This window comes from Haliotis asinina, chromosome 13, assembly GCF_037392515.1.
Source record: "Haliotis asinina isolate JCU_RB_2024 chromosome 13, JCU_Hal_asi_v2, whole genome shotgun sequence".
NCBI classification, from domain to species: domain Eukaryota; kingdom Metazoa; phylum Mollusca; class Gastropoda; order Lepetellida; family Haliotidae; genus Haliotis; species Haliotis asinina.
The window spans coordinates 28,311,520-28,331,519 of NC_090292.1; the positions used below are offsets into that span (position 1 = coordinate 28,311,520).

At 41.5% G+C, this 20,000-nt stretch overlaps 1 protein-coding gene across 1 annotated transcript; it reads right to left on the bottom strand.

Annotated features, from left to right (window-relative positions):
* Positions 1-1,486: 1,486 nt before the first annotated feature.
* On the bottom strand, positions 1,487-12,327 carry LOC137259776 (uncharacterized). Its single transcript, XM_067797390.1, has 3 exons — positions 12,246-12,327; positions 6,620-9,383; positions 1,487-5,876 (listed from the first exon to the last, which is right to left on the bottom strand). The coding sequence occupies exons 2-3, from the start codon at positions 9,367-9,369 to the stop codon at positions 2,741-2,743; spliced, it is 5,886 nt and encodes a 1,961-aa protein (XP_067653491.1). The 5' UTR covers positions 9,370-9,383; positions 12,246-12,327; the 3' UTR covers positions 1,487-2,740.
* Between the last annotated feature and the right edge of the window lie 7,673 nt (positions 12,328-20,000).

Sequence of the window (20,000 nt, forward strand, 5' to 3'; positions counted from 1 at the left end):
AATGGTTTTCAAGTTGTGCTTCAGAAACGAAGCCTATCCCTCCATTTTGAGACTAAGTCCAAATTGTTTCCATGATTACGGGCGGACGGACGGACAGACGAGGCGTCGACTATATCGACTAGTTGCTCCATGTTAACAAAAAAAAAAAAAGCACTGGTTATTAATTAGAAAACATTTAGATCTAAAACATTGTGAAACAATCAAAGAAAACCAAACTTAACCTGACTTTTCAATGTGAAAAATGGAAATACCTGAAAATTTCTGAATGCATTTCAAAATACTGGATTTTCATAGTGTATGAAACTCCTAAAAAATGCCTGGAAGCCCATAGGGCTGATAGCTAAATTATGTTGCCAGCCTTGCAAACATGAAACCAGGCCTGTATTAAAAATAGGAAATTGAGATATGGTGTAAAAGCAATTAATGAATTGCTTGTAGTGAGGTAAACTTAGACATGTGCACAAGCAAATTTAATAAAACCGTCAGTTGGTGGTCACTGTTGATTCATTTAGTGTCACTACCGTCTGTATCAGAAAAGCACAGTATTATTCATTGTCTGAAAGCATTCTCTAGACCAGTCACATTAAGTGTCAGATAAATGGGTGGGTTGATCTCTGGAAGTTACAGTTTGATTGATCATGAACTATCAAGGGTTCAAAATTTTTTGTAAAAGCAACTTGCCATAGGGCAAGTGACTTCAAGAAAGTGGCTGAAATATTTATTGCAGTGATAATTTCAAAGAACAATATCTTAAATTACTATTATCACTTCATTATGAGCAGATACGAAATGAAATCCAAGTTTATTTGCAGTTTGAAACCATAAGTGGATATTATCTAGTAGTCCACTGACAAGTAAGATACAATTGCCCCAAAATGAAAAGAGACTTGTCCCAGGCATCGGGTGATGGGATTTTTTTAAGCCCCTGACTATACAGACATTATCTAGCTACCACAATTGTAAATTATTTTCGAAATATTTGCTGTAGCCAATGACATGGTCAAATCTATACCCTTGGAAAGTGTATTGGCACACAGGGCCGGTTATTAGATAACGTTGTAAGCCCGCCATGCCACCAGCAAGCAGTGGGGCTGCCAGGCAGACACTTTTTCGTACACTGATCAAAATCACAATACATATCCATTTCAATATTGTCTGACCAAGTAAGTACCAGAAAACTGGTTATACTGCACAGCCTTAACTGGACCGAATTTGTAATACAAGAACTACACCTCCTAAAACAAACTTGGATGTTTATGTGATGTCATTTCAAAATTCTTTCCATGAGTTTCAGTATGTAAATTAAAACACTTTATGACTAGTGGTGTTTCCCAATCTTCATTTTCACTGATGCAGTTCAATGACATATACAATACCTCCAAAAGGAATAGTTTTGATACTATTATTATTGTTATTAATTACACATTCTGTAAGAAGACCAAATCTACCTGTTTTACACTCTTCTAAAAGAATTAAGCAACAAGTATTTTCAGTGTAATATCTTTATCAATCTTGATAGTGAATTTTGCCGGCATGTTACTGAAAGGTAAACATTCAAAGAATATATAACCTTTAGTGAATGTGAAATTGATTTATCTGTTAACATTGACAACATCACCCGAACACAACCACCCTCAGAAACAACGTGCAAAATGTGTGGCATGAATGTGCTCCACATTTCACACCTGCAGTCTAATCGGTGAAACCCTACCTGTAATCATTCCTTTAATACAACAAGCGTCTTGTCTTCACTTTTATGGAACAAGTTCACATGACCTGCAAGGTCACTTGATCTTAATCCCTCAGGACCTGCTTGGGACATTATTGGGAGTAGTGTTTATAGTCTCCCTGCCACTCACACATTCTCCCCTCTCCCCCCACCCCCCAGACTGTTTTGTGGGGACATGTTTTTGATGATTTGTATGTCTTACATTTCTCATTACAATCTTATTTCATTTTGTTAATGGTGTGTACATAATTCCATGATTTGCTATTTCAGTAAATGAATTTGGAATAAGACCATTTTTGTGAGGAGTATATATACAGTCATTCACATGTTTGTTCAGCACCACACACAGCATATTCCAGTGCCATGCAGAGAATCAGACATATTTACAGTCCGTCTGCAATGACACCGTGCCGATGAATTTCACTTTAAACAAAAAAGTAAATCAAATAAAATAAAATTAAGATTGTTAAACCTCATAATTTTACCTTGCAATTTGAACATTCAAATCTGAGAAAGAATTACAAGGGGGTATGCACACTGAATGAAACACCGAGAACTTGGCGAGTTAACACACATCACATACCATATTTGCATGTGTTTCACTGTTCCAACCACTGTATTTATCCCCTTGTAATACAAACCATAAACTATGACTGTTTGTTTAACAACATTTATCCTGAACAAAATTCTGAGTTTCAAATGATCCAAGGTAAAATTATGAGTGAGGATTCGCAATCATAATTTCACTTTATTTGATTCACTTTTTTGTTTAGAGTGACATTCATTGATAAGTTGACTGCAAACAGACTAAAGTTTGAACAGACAATCCACTGGCTGACAGTATGATTGGTTGTTGTTTAATGCTGTGCTCAGCAATATTTCAGCAACATTGTGGCTGGCTCACATTATGAGTATCAAGCCCCACTCAGTCTTGTTAGTCATCACTTATGACAAGAATGGATGGCCAAAGACCAATTTTAAGCTTGATCTTTTCAAAGCCTTTCGGTGACCTTATACGCCTTGCTGGATATACTCTATAGTTTCAATTGGCACAATCTCGGTATCCTGTATGAACACAATCTCCATCTGTTTGGGCGTACAGCTTTTCACATGATCCTTGAATTCCTTCCGGGAGGCAAACAGACCTTCACACTGTGTGCAAGAGTACTTGTACACCACTGGCTGGTTGTGCATCTTCACATGGTGGCTGAGAGCAGAGTTGGACGTGAAACCTTTGCCACACAGGTTACACAGGAATGGACGCTCGCCGGTGTGCAGCCGCTCATGCATGCGCAGATCTGCCTGGCGTGCGAAGCCTTTGGTGCACTTGGAGCAGATGTGATGTTTACCCTCGTTATGCAGCTTCATATGACGCACAAAGTTGCTCTTGCTCTTAATCTGCTTGCCACAGTCTTCACAGTTGTAGGTCAAGGTCGCTGGTTTATGAACGGAGGTGTTTCTCTTCATGCCACGGCGGTAGGTGTTTTTGTGTATCTGTTGGTGGTTGCGGAGGCTGATGTGTTTGATGAACACCTTCCCACAGATTTCACACTTGAGACTTCCGTCCAGTCTCTCGCTCTTGTGGGTTTTCACATGATTGCGGAAGGAGTTGAAAGAGGTGAAGACTCGTTTACAGAAAGGACAAACTTTCCGGAACTTTGACTCCATGTTGGTGTCAGAGTTTACAATATTGCTGTGTTGTCGTCTCTGATGGACACGGAGATCATCACTGCGTAGGAAACTCTTCCCACATTCCTGACATAGCCACGGGCGTTCGTTTGTGTGAATGAGTTTGTGACGAACAAGGTGGCGAGGTCCAGACAACACAAGACCACACACGTCACATGTAACGTTTGCCTTGTCTGTGGGTTTAGACATCCTGGATTTGTCCCTAGGTTTGTCAGTGTCAACTTTCTTGCTAGTAGCAGCGTCATCACTCTCATGACACAACACATGTGTGTATCTGCTCTGGTATGTCTTGAACTGTTCCTTACACAGGTGACAAGGATACTTTCCCGATTTCGTTCTCGGCAGGAACTTCCGCCGCTCCTGTTTAGGTTTGTTAACAACAACGGCCTGATGTGACATCCGATGTTTGACGAGTTCGTCCCGGCGTGCATACTTCTTGCTGCACATATCACAGGAGAAAGGTTTCTCTCTATAGTGAGCCTTCACATGCCTGGTGAGGAGGTTGACATTGACAAACTTGTAGCCACACAGACCACAAACACAAGTAAGGCCCTCACGACTCTCGTCTCCTGAGTCCCTGTCCCAGTATTCCTCTGCTTCCGCCCTGTTACATGTATGCTCCTTCAAGGGTAATTCTGAGTTCTGTTTCTTTAGTGAGAATGAGGACATGAATGATTCACAACAAGCTGCACAATCTCCTGGCTGCTTTATGTCATCTGAAGATACATTCCCACCTGATGTGGTTTCAGTAGAGGTGGGGTTCTCTATGTCCTCCCCGTCGGGAGGAGGTTTCGTACTATCACTGGAATATTCATTTTTGTCCTGATTCCTTTTCAAGGAAGTTTCAACACTTTTGGGGGTTTGACCTGATCCAGTTTCACCTTGCTCCACACTGCTCTTAACATTAGACATAGTGACTATAGTCTTTCCATCTTTAGTGATTGTCTTTGTGTCAATATTGACTACATCCTCTTTGTTATTCTCTTCCTCTTTATTGCTGGAATCTGTGTCAGTGTTGATGAGGTTGTCCACATCGACCTCCACCGTAGCTAGCACGTCCTTGAGATCCCCACCCCTTTCCAGGGCCAAGATGGCTGCCGATGCTTCCCCACTCAACCCAGAACTCACCCCTGCACTCGCCAGCTGCTTCCTCACCTCCATGTCCTCTGTCAGCAGTGACAAAGTCCTCTTGATGCGGTCATCCTTCTCATGCCCAAGCAGATGCATGTGGAGATCCACGTTACTGTCAAAGCCCTTTGAGCACAGTCCACATTGGTAGGCGTTGGTTCCATGTTCTGTGTCTATGTGGCGTCGCAGCTCTTCCCACGGCTGTAGACTACGGCAGATGTTGCACTTGACAAACTCTCGGTCTGGCTCACCATTCTCCTTTACAACTTCAGTTGCATCTGCATCTGCAGCAGCAGCAGCCGCAGCAACATTAGCTTTGGCTTTCATGTTCTTCACTGTTCCTCTGGGTTTCTTCTGCCTGAGGAGAGAGGCAACAATTTTTGAAACTCCTTCATAGCTGTTGCGAAGAGATTTACGAACTGGTCTAGCCGGGGTCCAATTTGAATCCTTTTTTGTCTTCATCTTCTTCCTGACAGGTTCTTCTAGTATTTCATCATCATCAGACATGCCATCATCATCACCAACACCATCATTATCATCATTACCAATATCATGTTCATCAGGGACATCGGCTGAAGGTGATGCAACATCAGGCTCAGACTGCAAATCTTTCCCAGGACTGGGAGGTAAAGTTGGTGACAGTTTAACAGACGTAAATACTGCTGGAGCTCCTGTTTGGGTCTTGATAACTCTGCCATCTGGAGTACACTTCAACACTGGGACACTAACAGCCTTCTGCAGAACATTGGGACATGTCATCCTGTCTCCAGCTGGACCGACTAGATGAGGCCTTATCCCTGCATGCTGGGGTGACTTCATCTGCATCAGCGCCTCAACAGCAGTCAGGTCACCATCAGTGTTGAGCAACATTGACGACACTTTTGTTGTTTCATTGGAGTCATGGAATTTGGAGGCGGGAGAAGCCTGAGTTGACATCTTCACTGGACTGGCCATGGCTCCATTGATACTGTCCAAGGCAACACTTGCTCCCTTGATGGTGTCCATGGTACCACTTGCCCCACTGATAGTGTCCATGGCAACGCTTGCCCCACTGACAGTGTCCATGGCAATGCTAGATCCATTGGTCATATTCATGGCAGCAGTTGCTACAGGGGTGGTGTCAATGCTGACACCTGTTCCAGGGATGGTGTCCATTGAAACATCTGCTTGAGGGATGGTGTCGCTCACGACAACTGTAGTACTGTCACCAGTGACTGACAGTTTCAGGTTAGACTTGTCAGGGTATATTGGAACAAGGATGCCTGTTGTCTCGTCCAACGTGAAGGACACAACCTTGACATTGAGATTGTCACCTTGTCCAGGAAGAACACTGGAACAGAAAGAAGTAGAGAACATATGAGTGAGTGAGTTTAGTTTTACGCCACACTCAGCAATATTCCAGCTACATGTCGCCAGTCTGTAAATAATTGAGAAAAGTAATTAATGATGGAATCAAACCCACAAGGACGCTTTTGTATTTCAAAAACCTTTTTAAGGAATATTTAGAGGTCAAGGGACATGGAAGTAATTACCGAAGGAATGTCTTGTAATACTGATTCACTGATTGAGAATTGAAACCCAAATCCCCTATTGATTATTGGAGGGCTAGTGGTGAGAGAGTACTGATTATAATCGAAATACTAGTGTATACATTTTTAACGTAACCACCAATTTTAAGGTTTCCACAATGTTTTTTCAAATACATGTTTTTTTCAGAACTAATACTGTCATGCAATGAAACAAACACATGCCAGATCTCCTATTTCGCAGTATGTCTCATCACAACAGATATAAAATATGCTCATACACAGGTTACAATAATAATTACAATATTGAAAAATATGAAAATATTAATGCGATGCCCTAGGTAGTTTGTTTATGAATATTCGTCAAACTGAATGGTTAGTTCACTTCATCCAAGTGTCTTATACGAAAACAACAAAATTCTGATTAATCAAAAATATTTTTTCACAATCGATAATTCCTTTTAATCCTTCTTTTGAATGACTTTCGATTATTATCAACAAAGGGAACACCAATAATTGTTTGCCTGATTGTTACACTATAACTTACCTCGAAAGCATGGAATCCTGCTGAGAAGCAAAGGCTAGGTTACTTCCTGACTGACCACCATCTTTGGAGGATGTCATGGTCTGATCAGCAGAGACATTGTTGGCTGGTAATTGAGGCTTGTTCCTTTCCATAAAAGACACCTTGTCCTCTTGTGGTACAGCTATCGCTTGGTCATGCTGTTCTGCAACTGACGCCATGTCACTTTGATGTAATGAACACTGTGTGGTTGTGCTCAAAGTCGTATCGCCTACCACCTCAAGTGGAACATTCTCAAGTATTTGAGAAGCTCTTGCCACGGTTACATCATCAACTAGATGTTTATGAGGTTCACTCTCAGGCTGATCCATGACTTCTGCCTTCACCTCAGTACCATCAATGCTCTCAGCTGGCTCAGTGGTCATTTCATCAAGACTTTTGTTTTTCTGGAAACTTTCTAAGGCTTTCATTAGCTCTTCATTGGGGCTGATGAGCTTGGATGCCCCCTCCTGGAAACTCTTGATGGTAAGAACCTCATTTTCCCCTGTTGTGGGATCTTGAACAATGATGATGATTGCTTCATCGTCAGCTGCAGACACACCATCAACACTGGTCACTTCGGCTGTAGTCAAATTAGGATCTGTCAGTTCAGACGTGATAATGTCTATGTTATGAGCCAGAGAGGACTGTTCTGATGTCAGAACCTCTGTTTGTGTTTCAACGCTCTGAAGCACCACCTGGTGTTCGTTGGAGGAAGACACTGGGGTGTTATCAACCATAACCATCTTCCTCTTCTTGTTCTTATGTGGGATGATGGTCTTCTCTGGCAGATTCAGAAGACTGTGAGTCACTCCTGACAATGCTGACATGTCCATCAAAACATCGCCATTGCTGTTAACATGTAGCCCTTTTTCATCCCTCTGATGATCTTGAGTCTTTTGTTTCCTAGCCCTGGCCACCTTGTCTTCTGATGACCCATTGCCTTCCTTCGAGTAAACAACTTTGTGATTGACAACCTTTGTGCCCTTCTTGCGGCCAGCTTTGCCATTAAAGTTTGGGTTAGTATTATGACGATTCAAATGTGCTTCATACTCAGCCTTTCGTGACAGTCCCTTCCCACAGATTTCACACACAAACTCTTTCACTCCTGAGTGGATCTTCTGATGACGATTCCGGTTCCTCTCGGACTTGAATGTACGTCCACAGACACCACACTCAAACTTTCTGTCTTGAGTGTGAAGCTCGATATGGGAGGGAAGGCTGGTTGCTTTCTGCAACATCTTCCCACAAATAGGACACACGGTGGACTGACCTTCAGCATAGGTCCTGGCATTAGGTCGGTAGACTCCATGATAAACACTGTGGAACTGAAGGTCCTTTTCACACTGGAATACAGCAGCGCAAATGTCACACTTAAACCTGGAGTTGGGGTTTGTGGAGTTGCTGTGTTGGTATAGGTCGGCTACATGGCGGATCAGGTGCTGCTTCAGGTCCTCAGGTCGAGCATATTTCCTCCCACAGACCGGACACAGGAACGGCTTCTCTTCCTTGTGTATCATCATATGACGGCGCAGGGCTGACTTGCATTTTGCAGTCTTCATACAAACAAGACACTCAAACTTCCCCGAAGGGCTGGGATCTAGTTCTCCCTCAGACTCATCCGACATGTGAAACAATATTTTCCCCTCCTGCCTGCCTTCTACTTCCCTCTCTATTGCTTCCACTTTCACTGTGGGCTCTGTGACTGATTCAGTGTCTCTCAAAGCTATCTCAACATGTGCTTCTGTTCCCGTGAGCTGCACGTTGACCTCAGTGTCTGCATGAACCTCCAGATGAGCTACAACTTGGTTGACAGAGGTGAAGGTTTCACCACACAGGTCACATCGGAACCCAAGGCGTCGTCCATGATAGTGCATATGTATATGATGAGTGTCATAGCCCTCACCGCCAACTGCACCTACATGGTCGCTCTTTCCCTTTTTTTCCATCCAGTGACACAACAGGGAATCCACATCCTTGAACATCTTATGACAGATTCGACAAACATGCGTGAACTCAGAGTTAGTTTCAGCTTTGTCTCTACTTGCTCTTCCTCCTGAGCTTTTTATACTCTGTAAGGAGCTTGCCCTTCTCCTTCTCCTTCTCCACTTCGCATACTGAAGTTCAGCATAGGATGAGGAACTCTTCCACAGCTCTCTGTCACTGCTACCTTTCAAAAGCTCCACAGCAGTGTGCTGTCCGAGGTGCTCAAGAAGCTCTGCACTTCCTGGGAAATCTCTGAAGCAGACATAACAAGGTTGTGGATTGCCAGAGCGGAAAAGGTCCCGGTAGCTCTTCACAACAGACGACGAGCGGAATGTATAGCCTGCACTGGACACCTTAGACTTGAAGTTGATAGAGTGTTTTTTCATGTGATCAACCAGCTCTGTACAGCTGTCCAGCTCCAAGCTGCAGACAAAGCAGCATATTCCATCCTCATCACTATGCCTGGTCTTGTGTCGCTGCAGCTCATCAACCCGTCGGAAGTGTCGCCCACACAGGTCACACCCGTGTGGTTTCTCAACCGAGTGTATCAAGCTGTGCCTAGTCTTCATCTGCTCTGTCAGGAACTTCTTACCACAGTCTTCGCATTCAAATGTGGCACGCGTCGACTGCCGTGTCACTCGAGCACTGGGAGATGTTTGTAATGAGGGTGCAGGGGAGTCATTCTTCATCCCCTGTGGGTCTGTCAGTGTCCCCCCTGGGACAGTTTTGGCCACTGATCTAGTGGACATGGTAGGTTCTCCACCTGGAAAAGAAGACCACATTTAATAATGGGATATTATGGGATATGCTTGTCATAAGAGGCGACTAACGGGACTGTGTGGTCAGCCTTGCTGATTTGGTTGACAATTCAGTTCAGTATTTATTCCAACTAATTGGTGGTACAAGCAGTACACTATTTACAAACACAATTAGGGTTATTAAATACATAAGATAGGCAACAACTATTTAAAATACTTTTTATGTGAGATATCTATGCATTTTTTTACACAGGTTAAGATAGTTGTCTAATTTGAAGGGTTGAAGGACACGCAATGACAACCTATAAGGGGAAGATATGGTTTCTAAATTAGTTTAGTTTTACACCGCACTCTGCAATATTCCAGCTAAATGGCAGTTGTCTGTAAATAATCAAGTCTGAACCAAACAATACTGTCATCAACAACATGAGCATCGGTCTGCAATTGGGAACCGATGACATGTGTCAACCAAGTGAGCAAGTCTGACCACCCGATCCCATTAGTCTCCTCTTATGGCAAGCCTTTCATGGCAAGCATGGGTTGCTGAAGGTCTATCCCGGGACCGTCATGGGTCTCATTCAAAGTTGAAGTCCTCGCATTAAAATCACCAAGTAACATGACAATCTGTGCATGTCACAGCCTGTTAAAAAGACTGTTCAACCTGATAAAACATATTATCAGAAGCATATTTCGATCCTTTGGGGGTGATGTACGCTACACCAGTTTCCATATCCTGTACCGTGATGAGCAGATACCTTGAGAGTTTGAACCAGAAAATATACCCAATTTTGTGATGTAATAGTGCAACATATTATACAAGGTTATTTCTCACTGCTTGTGCAATGATGGCTGAGCACCTCATGGCTGAATGCCTCATTGCTTTAGAGCGATGTTGCAGAAACATTTTATAACCATGTCGTGTGTGACACATTCAGTGTTTCTGTCAGTTCAAGTCTCAAGTTTACTTTTGTTACTGTCATATCAAAGTTTGATGTCTCAAATTTTCAGTTATTTTGAAGTTAAGACCCATGAAAATCCAGATTAGAATTGATCTTCAGTAAGCCATGCTTCTCACAAGAGGCGACTAATGGGATCAGGTGGTCTGACTCGCTGAGTTGGTTTTAACACGTAATTGTTACTGATTGTATCCCAATATGAATGATGCTCATGATGTTGTTCACTGGATCGTCTGGTCCAGACTTGATTACTTACAGACCGTTGCCATATAGCTGGAATATTGCTGAGTGTATCGTTAAACAACAAACATTAGTAGGACTGTACAGTATTGCCAGTTTAACGCACAATATAACAAGTTCCAAAGGTATTGCAACATCTTTTAGGAAAACCAATATATTGAGTAAATGAGTCAGTTTTGGGATTACCAGTGCTCACAAACAGTGTCTGACCCTCGAACAGACCCAGCCAATTTACTGACTGTCCGGTGGAAGTATACAACCTGCCTGTCCATGTGTCCAATTGTATATTTCCCAAAATCTACTCAACTGTTTTTCACAACTGATTTCTCCCGGTATAATTATGACAAAACAGCATTCTTTACATGCTGTTCAAATGCTTCAATGAGTAGAAAATAGGATCTGGTTGTATAATCAGTGTCACACACTGACAAACACGTTAACCCCAATATATGTAAGTCATGTGACTACATGAATCGTAATTTATCATCAAAACTGTTCCACAGTTGATATTGCTTGTGTGAGATCAAATGATATCTCCTAGGAAATACTGCTTTGACAGTAGATTTTGTACAATGCTCTGACAATGCATTGACGTAAAAAATCTATATTGCAAGTCTAACAGCAGTGACAGTGTTCAGCGGTGTACATTTTCCATTGAAAACTAACAAAGAGTGATTTTGATCATGAATAGAATTGAAAACTCGATTCTTCTGATACAAATTATATCAACATTCATTGATAAAAGTAAACTTATCCTTTATATATATTTGTAACTTTATCAACTCGTTTTGACACATACATTTGATATCAAAAGACACTCAGGTGATATTCATTTGCCAGTAGAAAGCAAAATTTGACACTGACATACAGGAGGGAGAAAGTGCAGTATGTTCTCTTAGTCAGCAGTTCTTTTGAATCCTTCAATCATAACAATAAAACTTACTGATGTGTATAGCTACTTTTCATAATCCCTTTAACAAAATGTGTTCCATTAAATAAAAAGGTTGAGATGACAGATCAATCAGATCAATGTGACACATTGTGAAATTTAGCGTTGTGCCTATGTGCAAAATGGGAAATTGGTACACAAACAGTGTTCATAAAAACCGGGCAGACAAGGATTCGCCGATTAAAATCCGGCCGCCTAGCTTCAAGGAGCCATATTTAGGAAATAAACTTAACAGTACAACAAAAAGATCAGTTCAAATCCCCTCCCAAAAACAGACGCTATATTTATTACTCAGATAGTAACCCAGATAGTTTTATGATAAGCGTGTTCTGCACCATCAAAAGATGTGGCCCCTCTCGTCCGGGCATTACGGTAGATGTAACAACCATCGATCTCGGATCAAACATGGCGGACGCGTTTCTCCTCCTTGACTCACCTGTTAAATCATTAAACGATTTATAACTTAACCCAGGATTTGACTTTTAAACCACGACAACTGTATTCAGATCGAAATTCAACTACACCTGTCTCTATCTGTGCTACAACTATGTAAACACAACAGGCCTGGGTGAAGTGGAAAATCGGATTTATCAACAGGTCAAATACAACGATGAAAACGACTCAGCTAATTTAAATAGTTCCATTTTCCATGCAGGGCAACAAGCAGAATCTTCATTTGTTCAAACTTCAATAGTAACAGCAAGGTAATTCCCAATACTCACCAGATAAACGAAGTTAATTTGATGGGTCTGTCCCGTATTTTATTAAAACGCGCGCTTCGTTTCCGGTCGTAAGGGTTTGTTTGAAACTGGAAATTGTATTGTTACGGAAGCATATTTCAATTGATAACGAAACGAAAAATATATTTAAATGCGGGAAAACCGTTTCATATGTTTGACTGAATGGACGGACCTAAGTACTGCAAGAGTGAAACATATTCTAGTCAAATAAGGAAACTGTGTACATAAGAAATCAAAATATACAAAATGTGCACATGGATATCGCTGTTCATTCGGAAACCTTAAATATTGTTTGGCCACGATTCACGACTGCACAGTTAACGTCGTGACATTTGCGGTAGGATTTCTCAACGTCGGGCGGTGGCACATTTCTATTACGGGGAAACCTTTCATGTTTGCTCAGACTGTTGATCTGTGCAATAATCTGTAATACTGTGCAGTCCTACTGTTGCTTCTCTCTTCCTTTATTTAGTTGGGTTAGTATAGTTTAGTTTCGTGAGTTCCGTTCAGTCATGCAGCGAGTCAAATATATTTAGTTAGTTTAGTTGGTTACTTAGTTCGTTCAGTCAGTCAGTCAGTCAGTTAGTTAGTTGCTGTTTAACTCCACACAGCGGTTTTGCAGCTGTATATGGCTGCGACCTGTAAATATTTTAATCTAGACCAGTCAATCCAGTGATCAACAGCATGAGCATGACCATCTCGACTTGCCCCCACTAAGTTCTGACGACCTACATTCATGCTTATTTCCTCCGCAGCCGATTACCTACCTCTCTTACATTGTATATGTTTTCTACCTCACAGGCCCTTATTTATTATTTCCCATTCTAAATATACTATTAGGACACCTTGATCACTTATTATTAATAACATCATTCCTAGATCTAAATATTATAACCACAATAATAATTCCTCGGCCATGATTCGCTATTATTAGTGAGTGAGTGAGTTTAGTTTTACGTCGCACTTAGCAATATTCCAGCTATATGGCGACGGTCTGTAAATAATCGAGTCTGGACCAGACAATCCAGTGATCAACAACATGATCATCGATCTGCGCAATGGGGAACCGATGACATGTGTCAACCAAGTCAGCTAGTCTGACCACTCGATCCCGTTAGTCGCCTCTTACGTCGGGCATACGTTGACGGTGATATTCGGGTAAAGCAAGTGGTGGTGATAATCATGTAGAATATGAAGTGGTGATGTTCATGTGAAGCATTCTGTAGTGATCTTCACATAAGGCATGTGGTGGTGATCTTAGCTAAAACATGCAGAGGTGATCTTATGTAAATTAAATCGTACTTCGGATCAATAGTACTTCGGATTTTTCCGGAAACCACATTGAATACCTGTGATAAGATTATTCGTTTAAAAACACCCATACTAATCCATTGTTCACCATTCGTTCCATGGTTTTACAAACGTGGTTAACGATATAGGGTGGTAATTTGACGGATCTGTATGATCCCGGCCAGGCTTTGGTATGGGGGATTACAATGGCATTGTGCCACGATTGAGGAAATTTTCCTGAAATCCAAATATGGTCAAATATTTCCAAAAGTGTCAAAAGACATGTCTCGGGCAAATGTTTCAGTAATTGGTAATGAATTCATTCAACCATCACTAGCGGCAGTGTCATGAGCTTGCTCGAGAGCAGTATGTAGCTCATGTAATGATAATACTTCATTATAATCTTCACCGTTATTAGAGTCAAAATTAATTCTTTGTTTTTCTTGTCGATTTTTATTTTTCTGAAATTCAGGTATATAATTTGATGAAGAATCTCTGGAAACAGTTTCACCGATTTTATTGGCAATATCACCCTTACCAGTTATCAATTTATCACTTTCTTGAAGATGTTTAACAGAAGATTTGGAACCTTTGCTTTTTATTCTTTGGACCATATCCCACACACCTTAGACATGGGTGTGCGCGAATTAATTTTGGAAACATATTTCCTCCAAGACGGGCGCTTATTTTGTTTATAAGTTCGTCGTGCCTTGGCACTCGTAATTTTAATATCATTTAAGTTATGAACGGCAGGATGTCCGCGAAAGTATTTTTCTGCTTTCTTCCTACACTCTCTTGCTTGTTTACATTCATTGTTGAACCATGGTTTACGAAGGTTAGGAATTGCAGTGGACTTAGGAATTGATTGGTCAGCGATTTAATTTAACACAGCTGAAAACAACCCTATCGGATCTGATACATTCATAAAGTTTTCCGGTATTAATTTTTCCATACACAACATTTCATATAAAGACCAAATGGCCTTATTAAAATTCCATCGTGATAAAAGTGGATCATCATCAGGTTTGATAGCTTTTAGGACAGCTGGTAAGTGGTCACTTCCGTAAAGGTCATCTTGAACAGACATGTCAAATTCGTTGTAAACATTCGAATCAGCGAGGGACAGATCAAGTGCAGAATAGGTTCCTGTTCCAGGATGTAAATAGATGTTTGATTCGCCATTAAAAACACACAAGCTATTATCAGATATAAAATCCTCAATAATCTGGCCTTGGTGGTTTGTGCTTGTACTTTCCCAAAGAGGGTTATGCCCGTTCAAATCGCCCATGATACAGGGCTTTGGTAACGGATCATAGGGATTTTGAAGATCAGTTTGTCGGAGAACAGATGAAGGTGGAATGTACAAATAGCACAGAGTAAACAATGTGCAGGCTGAGGCGAATAGCTACGGCTTGGAGATTGGTATTCAAATGAACATCGCTGTGAATGATGTTACGTCTAACTAATATCGTTGAACCTCCAGTCTTTTTTTCCCCTGAAGGAGAAAAAGAGTGATAACAAGTGTACTGCCTTAAATCAAATGTATCAGTATGTTTGAGATACGTCTCTTGGAGACATAGTGCTGACGGTTTAAAGTCTTGTACTAATAACTGTACTTGATGAAAGTTATGTTTAAATTGTCTGCAATTCCACTGTACTAGATTAGCTGAATGAGGGTTAAGCATCTCAGGAGCAGTAACGGGAGATACTGCTTTACCTTTCTTTTTGCGTGAGTGACCATTTGAATGGTCACCATAGCTCACACGGGTGGATACTTCAGTATCCATATCTTCGAGCAATCCATATTTATCATGAAATTGCACTGTCCTTTAGTGCTTTTGGCAGACAATCTAGGTTTTTTTTGTATCCACTTGGGTAGATAAGGACGATTTGATTTGAGTGTGTAGAAGATGTTCATTTTTGTTTTGTTGATGGATCTGTGACCGGTTTGGAACTTACGGTATTTTGTAATTGATCTGAAAGGCATTTGGGATGGTAGGAATGTACCCAGGAAAGATCTGTCTGACAGGGTATAGACACCGTGACCTTTTTAAAAACTGAAGCATATCATGGATTTTCTGAATCAGGTGCAAGAAGTCTGGCTATTGTTCTGGTAACAGAGCAACTGACTCGTTGTTCACTTTTTAACCTCTGCACAGTGGCCTCATACTTACATATACTTACATAGAGGACAGTCTTTAGAAGATGGTCACCTTTAGACTCCTTTTTAAACACTTGATGGTGTTGGTACATGTTTCCCCACCATGGTCCGGTTCTCCACATCTAAAGCAAGCTAACTTATTCCCATAAGAATGTAACTGGAATGTCAATTAGTTTGGTTGACGTCATGAGGTTAATGGCCTGTGACTTCCTGATACATTCAACCAGAAGACCCCCAGACCGCAATTTGGAAACATTTTTCAACTCAATAGCTTTACCTTGTAGGCCCTTTTCTAGCAGAAATGGGGAATAGGAAGCAAGGATTCGTTCACCCTTTGCTTCCAGAAGAAGAAAGCGTGGCCAAGTATCCCTTTCAGAATATAACAATTTCGTCACAACGTCATCTTCATCAGAGTCAAGCTCAGAATCAGATTCTGAAAGTTGCCGTTTTGGTTTTTTATTTTTTATTTGATTTTGCTTACTCATAATGAATATTATATATAATGGTTCATCAAATCTGTTTCCTGCCCACTATGGAGCGATGTCATACGTAAGCGGAGTTCCAGCAAACTGACACCAAAGGGTTACAGAAATGATATACTCCAGTTAATCCAAAGGATCAACCGGATTGGCCCATGAGTCACCACCTTCTGGGAATAAGCTCTAGGCAAGAACATAAAATAAATTCATGAACGTTCTGAGTATTCAGAATGAAGGTACCGAGTCAAGATATAACAAAAGTACTTACCACAGAGCTCGGCGTGACCAGCCGATTGATAGAGTCGGGCCCATTCTACCACCCGTCTAGGTCAAGTTAGGGCCAAAGTGGCGTGTTGGGCACAGGAATACTATTCATCGCTCCCATGCCCTCAGCCACAAGCATCCCCTCCTCCACCGACACAGGGGCGCAACCAACGGCAAACAGGTTGTCCAATTCAGTCGCCTCTCGTTTCTTCTTGAATATATTACATATGGTGGTGATCTTCATGTAAAGCATACGATTGTAGTCTTCATGTAAAACATGCAGAGGGCACATGCATGTTAAACATGAAGCGGTGATCATCATGAAATGCACATGCAGGTTATCACCATGTAGGATATGCATCCACCCCAAAACAGTCACGAGTTATCTTCACCTACAAGCAAAATTTAAAAATCTTCACCCAGAACAAAGCAGCACATGCTCTTAACACCAAATCATAGCAGCACACGATCTTCACCCAGAGCATAGCAGCACACGATCTTCACAGTTTTATTGGAGCTGTTGGAAGTCATTTATGTGGAACAAACATGACTGTACAGTGTTATTCAGGCAGTTGGGAATTATTTGTCTGGGCTAAACATGGATCTGTACAGTGCCATTTAGGTTGGGAATCGGTTAACTTGAATAAAAATGAACCTGCACTGCGTCACTGAGGCGGTTCGGAATCAGTTGTCTATAATAAACAAGAATTGCCATAGTGTCCTTCGTGAAGTTAGGAATCAGTTATCTGGAATAAACATGAATCTTCACAGTGTCATTGAGGCAGTTGGTAATCAATAGTCGGGAATAAACGCGAATCTGAACAATGTCGTCGAGGCTGTAAGGAATCAGCTATCTGGAATATAAATGAATCTGTACAGTGAATCTTTAAGGCATATGGGAGTCAATTGTATGGGAAGTGAGTGAGTTTAGTTTTACGCCGCTCTCAACAATATTCCAGGTATATGGCGGCATTCTGTAAATAATCGAGTCTGGACTAGACAATCCAGTGAGCATCGATCTGTGTAATGTATCAACCTGTATCAACCAAGTCAGCGAGCCTGACCGCCCGATCCCGTTAGTAGCCCAGACAAGCATAGTCGCTTTCTATGGCTAGCATGGGTTGCTGAAGGCCTATTCTATCCCAGACCTTCACGGGTTCATTTGTATGGAATAAACATGAACCTTCACAATGATTGGAATCAACTATATGGTACCAACACGATGCTGCACATTGTCAATGAGGTAGTCGGAAATTAGTTATAAATAAACTATATATATGGAATAAACGTGAATCAACATAGTGTCACTGCCGCAGCCGGGTAATTATTTAACTGGTTTTCGAAAAGAGATTGATTCATTACTGCCACTATTGCTCAGTTGGGGTTGGGGTTTCGTCGTTGGTAGGAGTAAATGTGCTCTTATGCTGCAGTTGCACATAAGTTTTGACATTAGATCGCGTTAATGTTGCACCTATGAGGCTCCGATTTCTCGAAACTAACTTACGTTTTGACTGAGTTTTTACTCAAATTTGAGAAACTACATTTCCCGGAAAGAACTGAAACTGATATTACATTCATAATTAGATAACGGTTTGCGTTTTGTGAATAAAGTGCTTAAGTTGTTTGGGCTTTTCTATTTTCAAAATGCAGTTGAGTTAAAATTTCAGCTGTTTCAAATTGTCAAACTCAATTTGAAACGAGTAAAAACTAAATTTGTTTCGAGAAATCGGGGCCAGAGGTCAGCTGTCTGAAAGAAATGCTGCAGTAAATAGGGGCATCACTGCTGTTGGTGCACATCCGTTGTTAGGAATAAATATCATATCAAATAAGATCACCCAGTTGTCTGAGAGAAATGTGGTGTAAAATAGAGACAATAAATTTGCAGTTGCACATCCATTGTTTTCCATCAACATAATACAGTTGCTGATACAGTTGGTCATAGCGTGTCTGGTACACATTCTACATATCAATCTGTATTCGGTTTTTAATACAGGTGGATACAAGCATCAATGTATATTATCACAGAAATAAAGAAGAAAAAAAGAAACAGTTTAAAAGTCGGAGTTAGCCCCTTCTGAAAACGATTTAAGATCATGTCAGGTTTAAATACAATATGATGAACACAGAACCGGCTTCAGATCAGTGGAACAAGGAATAGTTATGTAACTCAAGGTTTTGTGTCCGCTATCTCTTACTCGCAACACCCGTGAAGATCCGGGTTAGAATTGATCTTCAACAAACTATGCTCCTGGTAGGAGGCGACTCTTGAAATCGGGTGGTCAGGCTCGCCGACTTGGTTGACACATCATCGGTTCCCAACTGCGCAGATCGAGGTTCATGCTAATGGTCACTTGATTGTCTGGTCGTGTAGATCATGTCGTGCACAAACATCATCAAAGAAACAAATCACACTCCGATGTCACACTCCGATGTCATTATTCTGGCCTCTCTCTCTCTCTCTCTCTCTCTCTCCCTCTCTCTCTCTCTCTCTCTCTCTCTCTCTCTGGTTTGGGGGTTGATGGATAGAGGGACATGGACTTCTTTGCCGTTTAGGCTACCTTTTATGTACAGTATTATGTACGTTTATGTATTTCGACTTTGTTCGTGGTTTGTTCGTGGAACATTTTAGCATACAAATGCGTACCTGGGGTGCATATCTCTTGTTTGTTTGAACAAACACTTCGTACTCACAAAGGTCTTTAGCGAATTAACGTGTCAGTTGTCGTGGACAGAAAGTTGATATGAAAATGTCGGTTTCATCAGCTGTTTGTCGTCTTGCTGCGAGCGAGCCGTGCACGAGCATTCCGTGGACGAGCATGCTCTATTACCCAGGGCACCGCTGTGGTTCTGCGTGAGATCGCGTTATAACAGGTAGTTTGTTATACCGCACCGCTCTGCTGTTTGTGTGCGCGGTGAGCATTTCTACAAGACAGGTACGCGTTAATGCATGTGCTCCGGTGTTCCACCCCCACACATATCGTTTTCTTGACATACTAAAGTTTTAAACGTTAAGTGCCTACTCCCGGATATTTTTTAATCAGTCACTGAGATGTTTAGCAGGAACTTACCATGCTTTCGTGAAGATGTTACGTTTGTAACAGGCGACGGGTGGACAGTCCTAGTTGTGCAGATCAATCGATGCTCATGCCGTTGGTCACTGGATTGTCAGTTGCAGACCGCAGCCATATATAAATTATACCTGGAGTATTTCTCTTCAAACATTTATGTCTCACGCAGTCCCACAGACGGGACTGAGATTTTATGCCGGTGTTGACAACTTGTCGGATTGGTGAGATGCCGGTATTGATAGCTTCCATTGCACATGTACTTCGATGTACTTCGATAAGTGTCCTAAATCTTCGGTTGCTGTATCTGCCTAAGTCCTTTTTAATGTATGGACCATGCTGTACATATGAGTGATGACTCACACCATTGTACCGAAATAAAGAACATATATGAGAAGATATGCCGCAGGTTTAATATTTCCCCAGCTCCGCTCAGTGTTTGGAAGCAGCGCCAATTACTTCTTCTTGTATCTCTTAA

Excerpts from the sequence above, each read along its gene's own strand:
- LOC137259776 (XM_067797390.1), bottom strand. The coding sequence starts at position 9,369 with ATGTCCACTAGATCAGTGGCCAAAACTGTCCCAGGGGGGACACTGACA. Across the intron at positions 5,877-6,619 it reads CAGGATTCCATGCTTTCGAG|TGTTCTTCCTGGACAAGGTG; the intron begins GTAAGTTATAGT and ends TTTCTGTTCCAG.